We start from the raw sequence: 14,122 nt of genomic DNA on the forward strand, positions 1-14,122 counted from the left end.
GGAGATGCCCAAATGTAGAGCCATTTCATTGATCCCAGGAGACACTTTAAGTATATTTCCAACCTTCTTTGTTTTCAGATGTATGTGATGCATCCCACTTTTGAAGCCTCGTTAATAGTTTCTTCTTTAGGACATCAGTGTGATTCCTGTGAAGTGAAGGAACACCCTTTTTTAAGCCACTTGCTGTCTATGAATTAATGCTTCATGTTTCTTTTCATAGCAGGTTATTGTCCTTGTGACAGCAAGAGCTGCATACACAGTGAGAAGATGAGGCTATAATGGTTGAGCCATCTTGTATCAAGTTTGCAAAACAATGTTTCAGATGCCACACTTTTGAGTTTTTCTGTTCCCAGTGCCCTTCAATATATATTATTGATATATATTAAACTGTGTTAGCAATGCATTCTCAGAAAGCTAACTGTAAAGTATTTTACGTAGTTTTTCAAGCAGGACAGGACTGCCTCTACTTTCTGACTTAGGAATGCTTCCAGGGTAATCCTCTGAAAGTTACCATGTGGCAATCACTGCACTCATTTACAAGGCATTTTTGCTCGGATTCAGTTTTTTTAATAGGAAACCTTAAAAAAATTCTGAACTAGAGCAGTTTCCCTTACATATTTATTTGAGCAACTGGCCTTTTATTTAAAGGCTTAAAAAGAAAAATACCTCCGGTTTTCCAGAGTAACTGATATTGCTGCTACATCTTTTGTATTTTTTATATAACTTTAAGGGAGTCTTCTCCATTCCCTTTACTCCCTTCTTTCTCCTTTCTGTTTTCCACTAAATCAGAGAGTCTTGAGATAAAAGCTTGGCCTTCTGAAGTCAATGGGAGTTTTTCCATCCAGACCCAGTGTCTGGAAGGGAGAAAGGAGAACACAACTGACTCATTACTGTCTTCCTCTGAAAACGTAAAGCAAAGAATATCAGATGCCTGAATCTTGGCAGGGTTCAGAAAAATCTCTGCTATGTAAATGCTAATGATACACTCTTTTGCTTACAGTGGCTTTTTGAAGCAAGAGTTTTCAATGTTTTCCAATATGTTTTATTTGCTTGGTTTATTTCTTTGTGGAGCTTCTGCCTTTTCAGTCAGGAAGTAAATGGATGGTTTTAAAGACAATGATTAATCTTAAAGGGGAGGGAAGGAGGATGGCTGTGTTCCCCCTTGTTGCACACAGCAAGCACTGAGCAATGTGAAGAATTCTGTTCACCTCTTTTTTCTTTTTTTCATGAAGAGGAGGGTGCCCTGGAGTGAGCATCCTGTCAGAGTATTTTCAAAGAAGGGACATAATAATCTGTAGTTTTCCCATTGTCCCACAAGCTGTTTTCAAGGCACCTCAGAGCGTTTGGTTGGCTTAGACTGTGAGTTCGTTCAGTGCTTACACCGGATGTTGTGTAGCTTCCCAGATGCCATGTGAAAGCTTAGGCAGGCAGCAAAGGAAATTGGGAATGCAGTGTTTTCATTCCTGGCTGAAGTAGAGCTTGCACTGCGCTATAGGAAAAGTTTTATCATGGTCAGATTTAATCCAAACCATTCTGTGTAGTTGCAATAATAAATTTTCTAGTTTCCAGGTAATATACTTTAACTACAGCATGATACCAGTGATAGATTTCTTTTTTTATATACTCTAAGGCCCTTTATAGCTTTTCCAGTTCAGGGTAGATTTAAGATGTTGACAAGTGTCTTCAGAGACAATAAGGATTTTCTATTTCATCCCTCAACGCCGCTGCTGAATAAGGCAGTGCTACTTCAGCAAGGATTTCAGCAGAAGCATGCAGAGAATTTTGTTTTTCTTACGTTGCTTGTTGCAGCACACTTGATTTTTGTTTTGCAGACTAACAAAGGGGATGAACTCTCGAATCGCATCCAGAATACACTGGGCAACTATGATGAAATGAAAGACTTGTTAACTGACCGATCAAACCAGAGCCACCTTGTCGGGGTTCCAAAACCCGGGGTTCCTCAGACATCTCTCCCCAAGCCTGATGAACATCATATTGCAGACTCAAGACCAGTGCCTCCTCCTCCCATTTCCAGCACTACATCCTCCACACCAGCAGCCCTACCTGCCCAGCAGAGCAAAAGCACCACAATGGGTTGGCAGAAGGCCGGGCACAACGCTGCTTCAGATGGCCAGCAGAGAGCGAGCAAACACGGGCACCGGTCGCTGGAGTCACACAAGGGTGACTTCAAGCTGGCGAAGCAAAAATCCAGTCTGGAGAAACTAAAACGCTATGCATCGAGTCCCACCTCCTCCTCTTCTTCCTCCAACGCTGCCCAGCAAAGCTCACTGAGGAACACGCTAGGAGACAACGTCAACAGAGTGCAGCAGCCAGCAAAGCTCAATTGTAGCTCAGAAGGAGGAGGTCAAGCACAAGAGAGGCCAGCAAAGCACAGTGGCGGGCACTGCGTCCAAAACTTCCCGCCCTCACTTGCTTCGAAGCCCTGTTTGGTTCAGCAGAAACCAACAGCTTATGTCAGGCCAATGGACGGTCAAGACCAGGCTCCTGATGAGTCTCCAAAGCTGAAGTTACCAGCAGAGACGACCAAGTCGTATAGGGGAGTGCCTTCTAACAAGCCTGATTCGGCCAGAACCAAGTCGAAGATAGCCAAGTTCAGCATTCCTAAGCAAGAAGAGGTAAGTAGTTTTATGCTTTTCATGACATACCTCCTCGGATGTATGGCGCCCTAGAATTGCAAATTGCATCTGTCTGTTTAGACATTTTTAACATATTATTTTGCATGTCAGGTTTTTTTAACATTGACATAGTGTATTGCAAATAGAAGCCTCAGAGTAATGCAAAGATATTTCAACAGTAAAATGCTCACTGTCTTCAGGACCATAACTTCCTACAATGGCACATCTTCTAGTAGTGTACATTATTTCAGTGATGTTTTTTCCTGAGTGTCCACTTATAATGTCTGGAGGTTTTTCTTTTTGCTTGGTGGGTGTATTACTTCTAACTGTTCATATATTTTTGACTTCTTTCTCTTTGGCAATGATTAAATTAAGTGCTTGTGATCAGAAGTAGTTCTGCCATCCTCGATGTCAAAGTAGTTTCACAATCTAAATAAATTACTTAAACAATATGAGATCTGTGGAATAGATAAGAATATAGCAATGAGACTCTTCTTTTACTTCATGGTATCTCTATCCGTTTCAAAACAATTTCTAAGATTGAGGTTTCCTTTCTAAAGAATCACCATCTGTAGAAAATCAGCCATGCTACAAGTATGAGAACATCTGAAAAAGCTTCTAGATAGCATTTCTGTTATCAGCAGTAGATAAGAAATATTTCTGCTTAGACTTATTTTATGCTAATTTCACATTCCATTTATGCCAGTAGGACACCTTGCTTTATCACTTGCATAGTCCGTGATTTTCTTTTAGAGCTTTTCGGATGGGAAGGAAATTGTTGGTTTTGGCAGAATGAAGGGTCAATTTTTTTTTTTCTTGGGTGTGCTCAGAGGCCTATATGCCAATACAAAGATGATCACATCATCCTCTTGTGCAAATTGGTAGAGCTCCCATGACCTAAACAATTTATAGTATTTATAAGACTAAACAACTCTATTTGGCTGAATCACTGTGTCTTTCTCAGAGCAGAGATAGTGATTGTTTACTCTTATTTGGCAGCTGTGGTGTGTCCTGAGATGTTTCTAGTTTTAACATTTTTGTTTCTGTCATTGTTAAAGGAGAGGAAAAATCTAATTTTTGGTGGAATTCTCTGGCCTCTTAATGCCTGTTTTTCAGAAATGGAGTCGACTGTTGTATTCCCCCTTTGGTTCCATTTGGGAAAGAAATCTCTCTGGAAGCAATTACTTCTCTCAGCTCTTTAGGCGTTATACCCATGTGTTTTTTCTCGAAGTTAAAGTTCCATCAGTTCCAAACAACACAGAGGTGATACGTTGTTCCTGAAAACGAGTTGTTTTAGGCTCTTAAGCCAGATTTGATAAGCAAATTTAGCATTCACAAACTGCTTTAATTGTGCAGATAGATCAGGTAATGGCAGATACTAATATCCATTTAGCTATTATTACCTCTTTCAGACGTATGCTTCTATCTGTGAGTGGGAAGTGGTGTTAGAATTAAAGATGCCTGTGGCAATTGTCTGGATCTTTCAAATTTTCCCCCTATACATGCATGCAATACTCTAAGGACTCGTTTGGAAAAAAGTTGTGATAGGCAATCATTTGTTGCTCTGAAATTCAGGGCTTACCATTTGCATTCCAAATTTGCCAACCTCTGGAAAGAAAGCTTTCATTTGTTGTATGTAATCCATGCTGATGGATAAGGGTAAATTTATACTGCAGTCTCTAGACATACAGACATATTTGAGATTTCTTTAACTTGCTTGGATACTGACGACAGTAGGAGAGAGTGGGCTGCAGGGGTAGCTACTAAAGTGTTCACCAACTTCTCACGGATTTTGTGGGATGCAGTATTTCTGGAAAAAAAATATTTAATAGCATAATATAAACATTAGCTGAAGTTGAAGGAGGTGGACAAAAAACATTGCCTGGTAGGCAAAAAAAAAGGATAAGTGATTATAAAGTATGATGGACGTATTATACAGAAGAAAACAGTAGGTACTATAGGTGTTGTTGGCGTTTGAAATTTGAGGTAGTGCAAGACAGTGTTTAGATGTCATGTTGGAGGGCTGAGAGTCCTGGTGATAAGAGTACCCAGATTTTTTTCCTTTATCCTCACATTTCCTTTGTTCTAACATTTTTCATCCCAAGTGGCACAAGATTAAATTGTTAACCCACTGGTATTGCTACATGGAAAAGCATTGACCAAGACTGAAAGCTTTTTTGATCAGTGTTGCTCAACCCACCCTCCCTTTACTTTCAGTCATACTTCTTTTTATTTCAAAATGTTTTTCCATTCTTGTTATTTGTATAATGCATCTCCTAGTACAGTTCTGTAAGAATTTCCATGCATTTTTTACATTTCTACTTTCAAACTCATAAAAATTCTCCTTTGCATCAAATATTCACCATCCCCTATTAAGAAGTTTTGAGTTGCTCTCAGCACAAAAGCTGTCATGGTCCTTTCGCAGGCAAAGTGAGGCCTCTCTTGTTCGGGGTGGGGCTAAAGGTGATGGCCAGGAAAGATCTTGTATCCGTACTGACCATGAGATGGCCAGAAGAGTAGAGATGCCATGTAGGATGATCATGAGGGAAAGCAGGCTGGCAGGTAGTCTAGAACAGCATATGGAAAGTTATATGGAAATGGAAATGAGAGTGGCAGAAAACTGCTTAAAAACAGCCATGAAAATATGGGAAGCAGGAGAGGGCCAGAGAAATTGGGGTAGGGTATCTGGAATGCAGGTGGTGGAATGAAGCTTGATGTGTGATAAAATAAAAGGTGTGTGACTGAGATGGGCTAGGTAAAGTAGTTAGTGTGCTCTGTGGGCTTCATGCAGGCAACACTGTGAAGCTCATGGTCAGTTTGTTGCCCACCAGGACCCTCAGGTCCTTCTCTGCAGAGCTGATTTCCAGCCCGTCAGTCCCCAGCCTGTGCTGCTGCTGGGATTATTCCTCCCCATATTCAGGATTTTACATTTTCCTTTGTTGAATATCTTGAGGTTCTTGTCAGCTCATTTTTCCAGGCTGTTGAGGTCTCTCTGGATGGCAGCATAATCCCCTGGTGTATCACCCCCTCCCCCCAGTTTTGTCTCATCTCCAAACTTGTTGAGGGTGCACTCTGCCCCATCATCCAGGTCATTAATGAAGATGTTGAACTGTATTTGCCCCAGTATTAACTGTGGGACTATACCACTAGTGACTGGCCTCCAACAGGACCTTGTGCCATTCATCACCACCCTCTGCACTACTCTTACAGCCTTTGCTTTCTGTCTGCAGACCTAATTTTGCAATGACACATTTTTCTTTCAACTTTCAGCTCTTAAAATGTCTTCATAGTGATACCGTGGCCCAAAATCTGTGCTTTTCAGCTTGGCCTGGGCAAGTTCTGCAGCTGCTTAACTGAACTTGAAACTGAACTGCAGGAGGCTGCGAGGGGAAAAAGATGCAAGTAAGAGAAGCAGGATCTGAGTGCGGGGTGTAGATGTGAAGTAAAAGATGAGACTCAAATGAGGAAAGATTTGGGGCAGGGAGAAGAGGAGAAGCTACTCAGCCTGACAAAGTAGAGAAGTGAAGGGTAAGAAATGACCATTTCCCCAACCCCTGGAGAAGAAATTTTCTTTTAAGGGGGACATGAAGTGATAAGTACTTCTGTGTGACATTTCAGTTTCATTTTAAACATCACGTGGCTATAGGCAGCTTCAAGTTCCACAGAGAAAAACAGAAAACAAGAATATATTATTATAAATTGCCTGATTTGCAAGTCTACTTTCTAACTCATTCAAGTTGAGTCCTCTGTTTCCATGCACTCATATTTAGCTTATAATACTTTCCAGAGTCTATCAGTGTATCTAATACCTATGCACTTTCATTTATGTTTACCTGTTTGAAGGAACCATCAATAGAAAAATAAACACAAAGTACAACAAAGTTAAGCCTTCTTGTAAGAACTGAACAATAAGAAGCAATGTCATGCAAAGTGTGTGTGTCTTCAGTAGGATACCAAATCCTCTTCTGTACATCCCTTGAGGTTTTCAGAGAAACAGGGCACAAAGTTGGCTGCAGTACAGTTATTATTCACTGGAAATAAAATCACTTGAATACAAATTATAGACCATTACTTTTCAATATATGAAAAAGGTTGATTTTTAATGTAGTTCAATACCTAATTTAATATTTTTAATCAGTTTTGGAAAGCCTTCAATATCTTGACACAGACTGAGGCTTATAATTTTTTTTAATTGTTTTAATGAGAATAACTTGGATAGACCTGTGTGTAGAAAGGCAGCAGTTAGTCTTTTGGGAATTCAATCTTTAGAAGCCAGGTTCATCAGTGTTAATTAGAACCCATACCCAACCTCCTGGTCTTTCCAAAATTATCATACTGCTCTGTAGAAATGATAGCTCATCATCTCAAGTACTGCTATTTCACATTTTGAACTACTTAGAAATTATATTGCTGTAGGTAAAAACCTACTGTACTGGATAGAAGGGAAGAGAAATGTGATACCAGGGTATAGAGGAAAAGAGGCAGGACTATCAGGTGCCTCTCTTTTGCAAAATATTGTTATGAGTGAGACAATAAGAAAAGCCTAAGTTGGCAAATCATATTCTTTATATCTGAGTTCTGTTTTTTAATTTCATCTTAGAGGCTGCATGCTGCTTTTTTATTACATTGAAGAAGCCTTATCTGTTGTCCTTTGCTTACTTCTCTAAGGGTTATGAAGCAAGGAAATCGAGGTTCTATTCAAGAATGACTAACAGTCTAATAGTAAAAAGGATAGATTTGGTTCTGTTAAATTTGGGAACACATTTATGGGAAATGTAGATAAGGTCATCAGAAGGGCATGTTCTTATTCCCCTTCACGGAGTACTTACACAACTTCTTCTGCGGCGGAAGTAATGCACAATAGATTAAATGCGGAATCTTTTTTTTTCCTGCCCTGGCCTTACTTGGGCAAATTCCTATTTGCCTGGCCAAGATACTCTCTGCAGTCGTCCTCGCTGGAGTGGCTATATATAGCTATCAGCATCTGGCACATGCGCTAGCAAGTGTTCTTTAAATCTGCACTCTTTTTCTCGCCTATCAGTTCTATCCACATATATTAATGGAAAGAAAAAAAAACCCACCATAACTCTTTCCTCTCCTTCTTCTCTCCCTCTAAAAAAAACCCTCCCAAATATGTACTCAATGCAGTAATTTATTCAAAACCAGGACAACTTTGATGAATAGCACATATAATAACTAGTTCCATTCAAGTTTAAAACCGAAGGTAGAAGTTCACATGTGAAAGAATAAGTGCAACTACATCTCATTCGCCAACAAAAGCTCCAGTGTAGACCAAATTGAGAAAACTGTCGTGATCAGTGCATGCTGGAAACACCACATATATGGATCTACAGGAAAGCAGAGGGGAGACCGTGTCTCATGAGAAAGAAAAAGGTTTTAGAGGGGATCTGAGTAAGTGCTTGTCCCAAAGGCACAATGCCACCTTCCCCTTGTTCCAATGGAGCCTGCTGAGGTGCTGCAGGACTAGGAGCTGAATCCAGGATTTTCTTCTCTACTTCTCAGAGTGTTCAGTTCTGTCCCAGAAAGGCAGAAATGAAAACAGAAAAGCAGTTGAAGATGCATTTAGAGAAAAAGGGAGGGAGGAGCTGAAATGCATTAGCAAAAAGGTCCAGACTTCTTCCAGCACCATTCTAGGATGCACCTGAAGAGGCTGGAGAAGGAAGTGCAGAATTAACCGTGTTGATACTCCTTTAACACTTATTAACTTTATTGAAGAATTGCAGTACTTGTAAAGCCAGTTAGCAATCACAGCACTCGAGTACTGTAAGTACTGTGAGTATGAGCCAGTAGTAGGTGTTTTCTTTCCCACATGTTCATGGGAACGAGTTAGCAAGCTGCGTTTACAAGAAGACACAGCTCAATTCATCCCTGTAATGGTACTGCTGACCTTCCTCACAAACAAAGCATGTTTTCCCACGTTAAACAGGAAGAACTGGACAACAGGAGCAGTGTGTTGCAAAGATCCCTGCTAATCGTAGGTTATTCAGGACCTTCGAGTGTGCCTGTGGGAGGGCTGTGTATAGCTGCCTGGTTTTATGTAGGAGGGCTCGACAGACTAGGACTGCCAAGAAAAAGTGTATTAACTGGACAGAGTGGTGTTTGAAACACTCTTAACAAGCACAGCAGAGTCCACAATGTGCAAAGATGGATTTTCAGTGTAGTTTTCAAATAGTGACACAAGCCTCTGCCTTTCTGCGGTGGCTGAGACACACAGACACTGTGTGTCCAGGCAGTTTCATTGAACTTAGTGAGCCTAATCTCTCTGGTTATTCTTGCATGGCAACTCTTGTAGAAGGAAAATGCTGTTTAAACACCTTTAGTAGACTTTTAGAGCTCCCTAGTTTTACTGTTTCTACCCTCAGTGAAACAACTTTATTTCCCCTTTTGATTTAAATACCAAAATCTTTTTCTGGGAAAGCACTAGCTAAACTTATCTATAGGTTTTTGAAAACAAATTATTTGCATAGAGCCTAAAGTTTTCTATATGGACTGATTACCATATGGTATGTGCTATGCATTCGTTGCTATGGTGAATCACTTGTTGTTCCTCATTGTTTTTCACTGGTAGGGTGACTATCATCAGAGAAAAATCTCTTGAAACTGGTTGTAAACTTATGGTTGTATGCACCTGCCTTTCTGCATATTTTCCCTGAGATTATTTTTTTCTAATTGTTTAAAATTTATTTTGAGCAGCTCTTTTGGGCTTCTCGTCAGATCCTGTCTTGTATAAAACTGGTCTTTCTATCTTTTCTAAACTTGGAAAAGTAATTACTTTTGGGATGAGAGCTCAATGAATATAAGAATAAGGTTCATTGTGAGAAAAATGTATTTGTCTTGCCTTTTTTTTTTTCCCTCAGAGTGGATGGTTTGGTTTATGAACCAGCTCTGGAGTTGAAACAAAAGTGCATGCATAAAAATGTCCACAACCCTGTATAATTGCTTCTTTAGTTCCTTTTGGTAAGCACTAAAATTATTGATGAAGGAAATAAGATTTCTAGAACTACAAAAAACAGGTTTTAATTGCACATTTTGTCTGATTATTTTGAATCCATTGTAGTGCTTATGATGATGGTAACTGGATGTAATAAACATCCTCCCTACCACAAACAAAGTAGTCTAATAGACCTGCTTTGTGCAGTGCGCCTCAGAAGATACATGGCATTGCTAATCACTTTTCCACCTTCGGACCCATTAACGTGGGTTGCTCCCCGGCCTGTAAGGGCATTCAGCAGCAGGAGAAAGCGGTTCTTTTCTGGGTGCGGCTGCGGGAGCCCTGCGCCGCGGCACAGGTCTCCTGCAAGCACAAGAAGCTGTCCTGAGCACCTCCTCCCCATCTGCTTCGTGGCTCCTTAAACAAAGGAGTGCTTAGAAAGGGTTAGGGGACGGACAGAGGCAGGGTGTGCTCGCTCTGGATTTCAGATTACCAGTGAAATGCTTAGACGCGCTCTGCTTCTCAGACCTTACATGGCACAACACTGGAGTGGTGTATCAGTGTGCGGTCAGGTGTGGAGTTCAAGCCCTCGTTGCTCCTGCAGCACAGTTATTAATGCCAGCTCACATTCTCCTTTCCAATAATCATGGCAGGGTAGAGCTCTTCTGTCTGCTCTTTGTCTTCACAGCAATCTGCAAAGGATCATGTGGGATGTAAAGGTGGTTTTGGATTTTATTTTTTTTTTTTTTTTTTAAATAGCCATTAAAAATATTTTACTGCTTTCTTCTGTAGTTTCCCCAGTCTTTCATAAATCAGAGTGGTGTGAAACTGTCACCACTGAACATACTCACAGGGGTCAGTTATGACTGATGAGCAAGAGAACCAAAGGAAAATACAGCAAGCTTCACAGATCAGTGTTAATTCCAGCTAAATAAATAATGTGTATGTGCCACTTGATGTGTAAGGTTAAAGAGGTCAGACCTCCAGTAATTGTTGTAGATGCATCCAGCCAGGCCAGAAGCAGTTAAATTCATTATTGTTGGTCACATATTCACTTACAGTAAATGAAGACAAATATACCCTTAAATATCTGCGTGTAACACGCTTTATTCACCCTGCCCATCGTGAAGTTGTCATTTCCGTAGCACTTCTGAATATGGAAGATCTATCCTTGTGGTATCACAAAATAGCTTCCTAGAAAAGTAATTAGCAGAAGGCTTTTTTTTTTTTTTTAAGTTCAGAAAAGATAAATAACGTAGGCGTCTGATTTCCTGTCACTCTTGGTTAACTTTGTATGAAAATGGATAGCTTCCAAATTAAAGCAGGCACCGGCCTGTCTGGAGAAAAATGCATCTGTAAAGATATGTGTACATTACGTATTCATGTAGTTCCAAATCTCTTAATTGTATTTTATATATAACAATCTCATGTTGTGAAATATGGTGCACTTTTACTTCACGAGTTGATACCCACATTGCCAGAAAGGCTGAGGTTGTTTCTTTCGTGGTTTAGGATAAGCATTTCCTTTCCCAAATTCCCTCAGAGATGCCCCACTCTCTTCCCTCCCCACCAGCACGTTTCTCTCAGGGCTGGAGGCTCAGTGTGAGGTGGCTTTACACCACGTTTTATTCAGAAGATAAATACACAAAAAGCATTCAGGCCAGTGAGCCACAGGGTCAGGAATATTGAGATCCAGCATTTTCTTTCAGAACCAAAAATTGCAACTCTTACTCCTCTGCATTTACTGCAAAAAGCTGCAAGGGAAGCTTGTGTAGTGAGAAGGAGAGAAAAAACAAGAGTATTTCATGTTAACTCTTATCACTAACACATGTTTAAGGAGAGATGGGATTTAAAACTCTCTCTCTGCTTTGTAACTATTTTGAAATGAGATGTTGAAGATTATTTTTTTTTGCACATGCAAGATATTATTAGTATTCAAATACCAGCAGCATAATGTATTGTTAATCAAATTTTGCATTTATTTAGAGCTAGTTGTACAACTGCATGCAGATACAGAGGCAGGTGCAGCTTTATTTGACTGCTTGCAACTTCTAGACCTGAAGTAGAAAAGGGGAAGACAGCTAGGAGATTATTGATTGAAAATGTGGTCAAAACCAATATTAATACAAAGTATATGGAATGACCATGATTTGGCAGCTGTGCATTATTTTCTTAGAGGCCTTCTCCATTTTTAATTACAATCTCCAGGACATCTGATACAAGAAAACATATTAGCTGGGTAATTTCTGATTTCGTGGAAGTAGCAGTCCAGAGTGGAAGGATGTTGCCTAGATAAAGGCATGGGATAGAGGACCAAGTGCAATGCGAGAAGGACAGTTTGAAAAATGCTGTAAGCAGATAACAAATGTCTTTCTTGCACGAAACCATGAATGTTTAACATGCAGGAAAAGTTAAACATACTGAAGAGAGAGGACATAAGAATGAGCTGGGCCCCCCAAGAGTGGAGAAGTCTGAGAAAATAATTACATGGGAGCCTAAAGAGAAAAGAATGAAATTATGCTTTGAGAAACCCACCGAAAAGGAGGGGTTAGTCATGGTCTAAATTTTTGTCCTCATGGGAGAACCAAGTGCAATGTGAGATGGACACTTTGAAAAATCCCATAAGCAGCAGTCGTATTTTATGATAAAGTCTGCATACAAGATATTTCAGTAGCTTAGAGATGACTGGGCAGGCACCAAAACTTCAGGTTTTTTTGCTGTAGCGTGTTGCCATGAGGAAGCCTTTGGGAGCACCTTCCTTCCCCTGCAGTTCCTGCTTCCTGATAGGAATAGACCTATGTCCGGAGGACACCCCTGACAAGGAATCAAACTGCACAATTGTAGTTATTTCTAAAGAAGCTTGTCCTCTCCCATGAGGACAAAAATTTAGACAGTGGCCATCATCTTCTTCACAGATGTGGTATTGCTGTCTCGGGAGGAAAATGTATTATCCATCTCTCCCCATAAGCAGTACAGCAATATGCAAAAAGCTGGCCTTGGGTGTAGAAATAGCTTCTGTGGGAGATGGAAGTGGCGAAACCTCACGCTCACACAGGGTGTGCCGAATGTCTGTGAACAGCCTATACACAGAGCTGACCTCTTCTGAAACACAGCAGGTCTTTTTGTCTGTTTGTTACTTTCCCGTGACTCAGAGGGTTTATAGCTTCTGATAATACCTGGTTGCATTCTCATCAATAACTGAAAAACATGATGTCTTTTACTACTGTAATATCTTCCACTCAGGAGTTCCAAAGCTCTTTGTAAGCGTTAATGACAGCTCTGCAAAGAATATACTAAATCTGGTTAGAGAGGAGTTAGCTGAGGTGCAGGTAGATGGGGACACAGTTCTCAATGGTGCCACCAGCAGCTACGCTGCAGAGCAGGTGTGCTCACCTTGGACCCGTTTTCTGGTGGTCTGGGCTGAGGCACCAGCTGCAAAATGACGCGGGACAGAGGACAAAATGAGGCTGGGATAGAGGACAGGATGGTGATGTCAAAGCAGAGAGAAAAACTGAAGAGACTGAACCCCCAGTTCTGTGTTCTGGTGTTTGTACTTCAGCTTGCCGTGTAGCAGAGCAGCTCATGAAACTCTTCCATAACTTTGTCCTGGAAATGGAAGTTAACATAGAAGCGTAAGTAAAGGCTTCTTGCTCAACTCTGAATTGAAGTTTCTTACTGTATTTTTTCCTGTCACTTAGGTCACTTGAGGCAGAGACAGTTTCTGAGTGATTATGTCACTTATGGTTTACCACTTCCATCTGAGTTATTCACTGCACATGCTGCACTAAAAATTAATAAGAGTTTTACCATTGCATTCAGTGGTAGCAAGATCAGGGTTTGACAGGGAGAATATTTCTTTTCTACGTTGTATGAACTTCCTTTGGTCGGGAAGATACTGCTTGAGGGAAGATGGTCTTTTTTCTTCAATCTTTCTTTGTTTTGTTCCAGAAATAGAGATGTAATACTTGTGGTTGTTTTTTGACATCGTTATTACTTTGAAGAAAATCAGCAATAGTAATACAGAATAACAATCAGTGTCAGAAGGTGGCATATGAATTCAGAAATGCTATGCTGCATTAATCTATTAACTTCAGGACACATCTTTAGAGCATCAAAGGAGATTCTTGACCAGTCTGAGGCGCCTGAGTCATTTTTTCTCTCTTGTAATTAAAGTTTCTAGCTCCCTGTTCAGAATCCGTTTCCTCACCAGCTCTTCAGTGAATAAATCTACGTGAGCGATTTCCTGACAGTTGTACATTAGGAATTATGGCATATCCCCGCACATAACTTACAGAACTATCTCAATACACAGAGAAGAGACCATAAAACATACCGAACGGGGATTTCTCAGATATGCTAATTGCTGCTATATAAAGATCGCGGGATGAAGAGCTGACACAGAGGAAGTTCAACTAAAAAGTACCTGCCACAAATCTTTGAAGGTTCAACAGAGGAGCAAATCCTGCTGCTGCCACTTCACAGCAGAGCTTGGCTGAGCGAAGCCTTTGTAGCTCAGTGAGCTCGCACATGGCGG

At 40.5% G+C, this 14,122-nt stretch overlaps 1 protein-coding gene across 2 annotated transcripts in view; it reads left to right on the top strand.

Moving 5' to 3' along the window:
* The window catches only part of AFF3 (ALF transcription elongation factor 3), a 333,175-nt gene that overhangs the window by 53,750 nt on the left and 265,303 nt on the right, over nt 1-14,122 (top strand). For both annotated transcript variants that reach the window (XM_065829465.2, XM_071808326.1), the window contains exon 3: nt 1,833-2,636. In XM_065829465.2, coding sequence (XP_065685537.2) covers nt 1,833-2,636 — 804 coding nt within the window. The remainder of the gene's footprint in view (nt 1-1,832; nt 2,637-14,122) is intronic.

Source organism: Patagioenas fasciata, chromosome 1 (assembly GCF_037038585.1).
Source record: "Patagioenas fasciata isolate bPatFas1 chromosome 1, bPatFas1.hap1, whole genome shotgun sequence".
Classification (NCBI taxonomy): Eukaryota; Metazoa; Chordata; class Aves; order Columbiformes; family Columbidae; genus Patagioenas; species Patagioenas fasciata.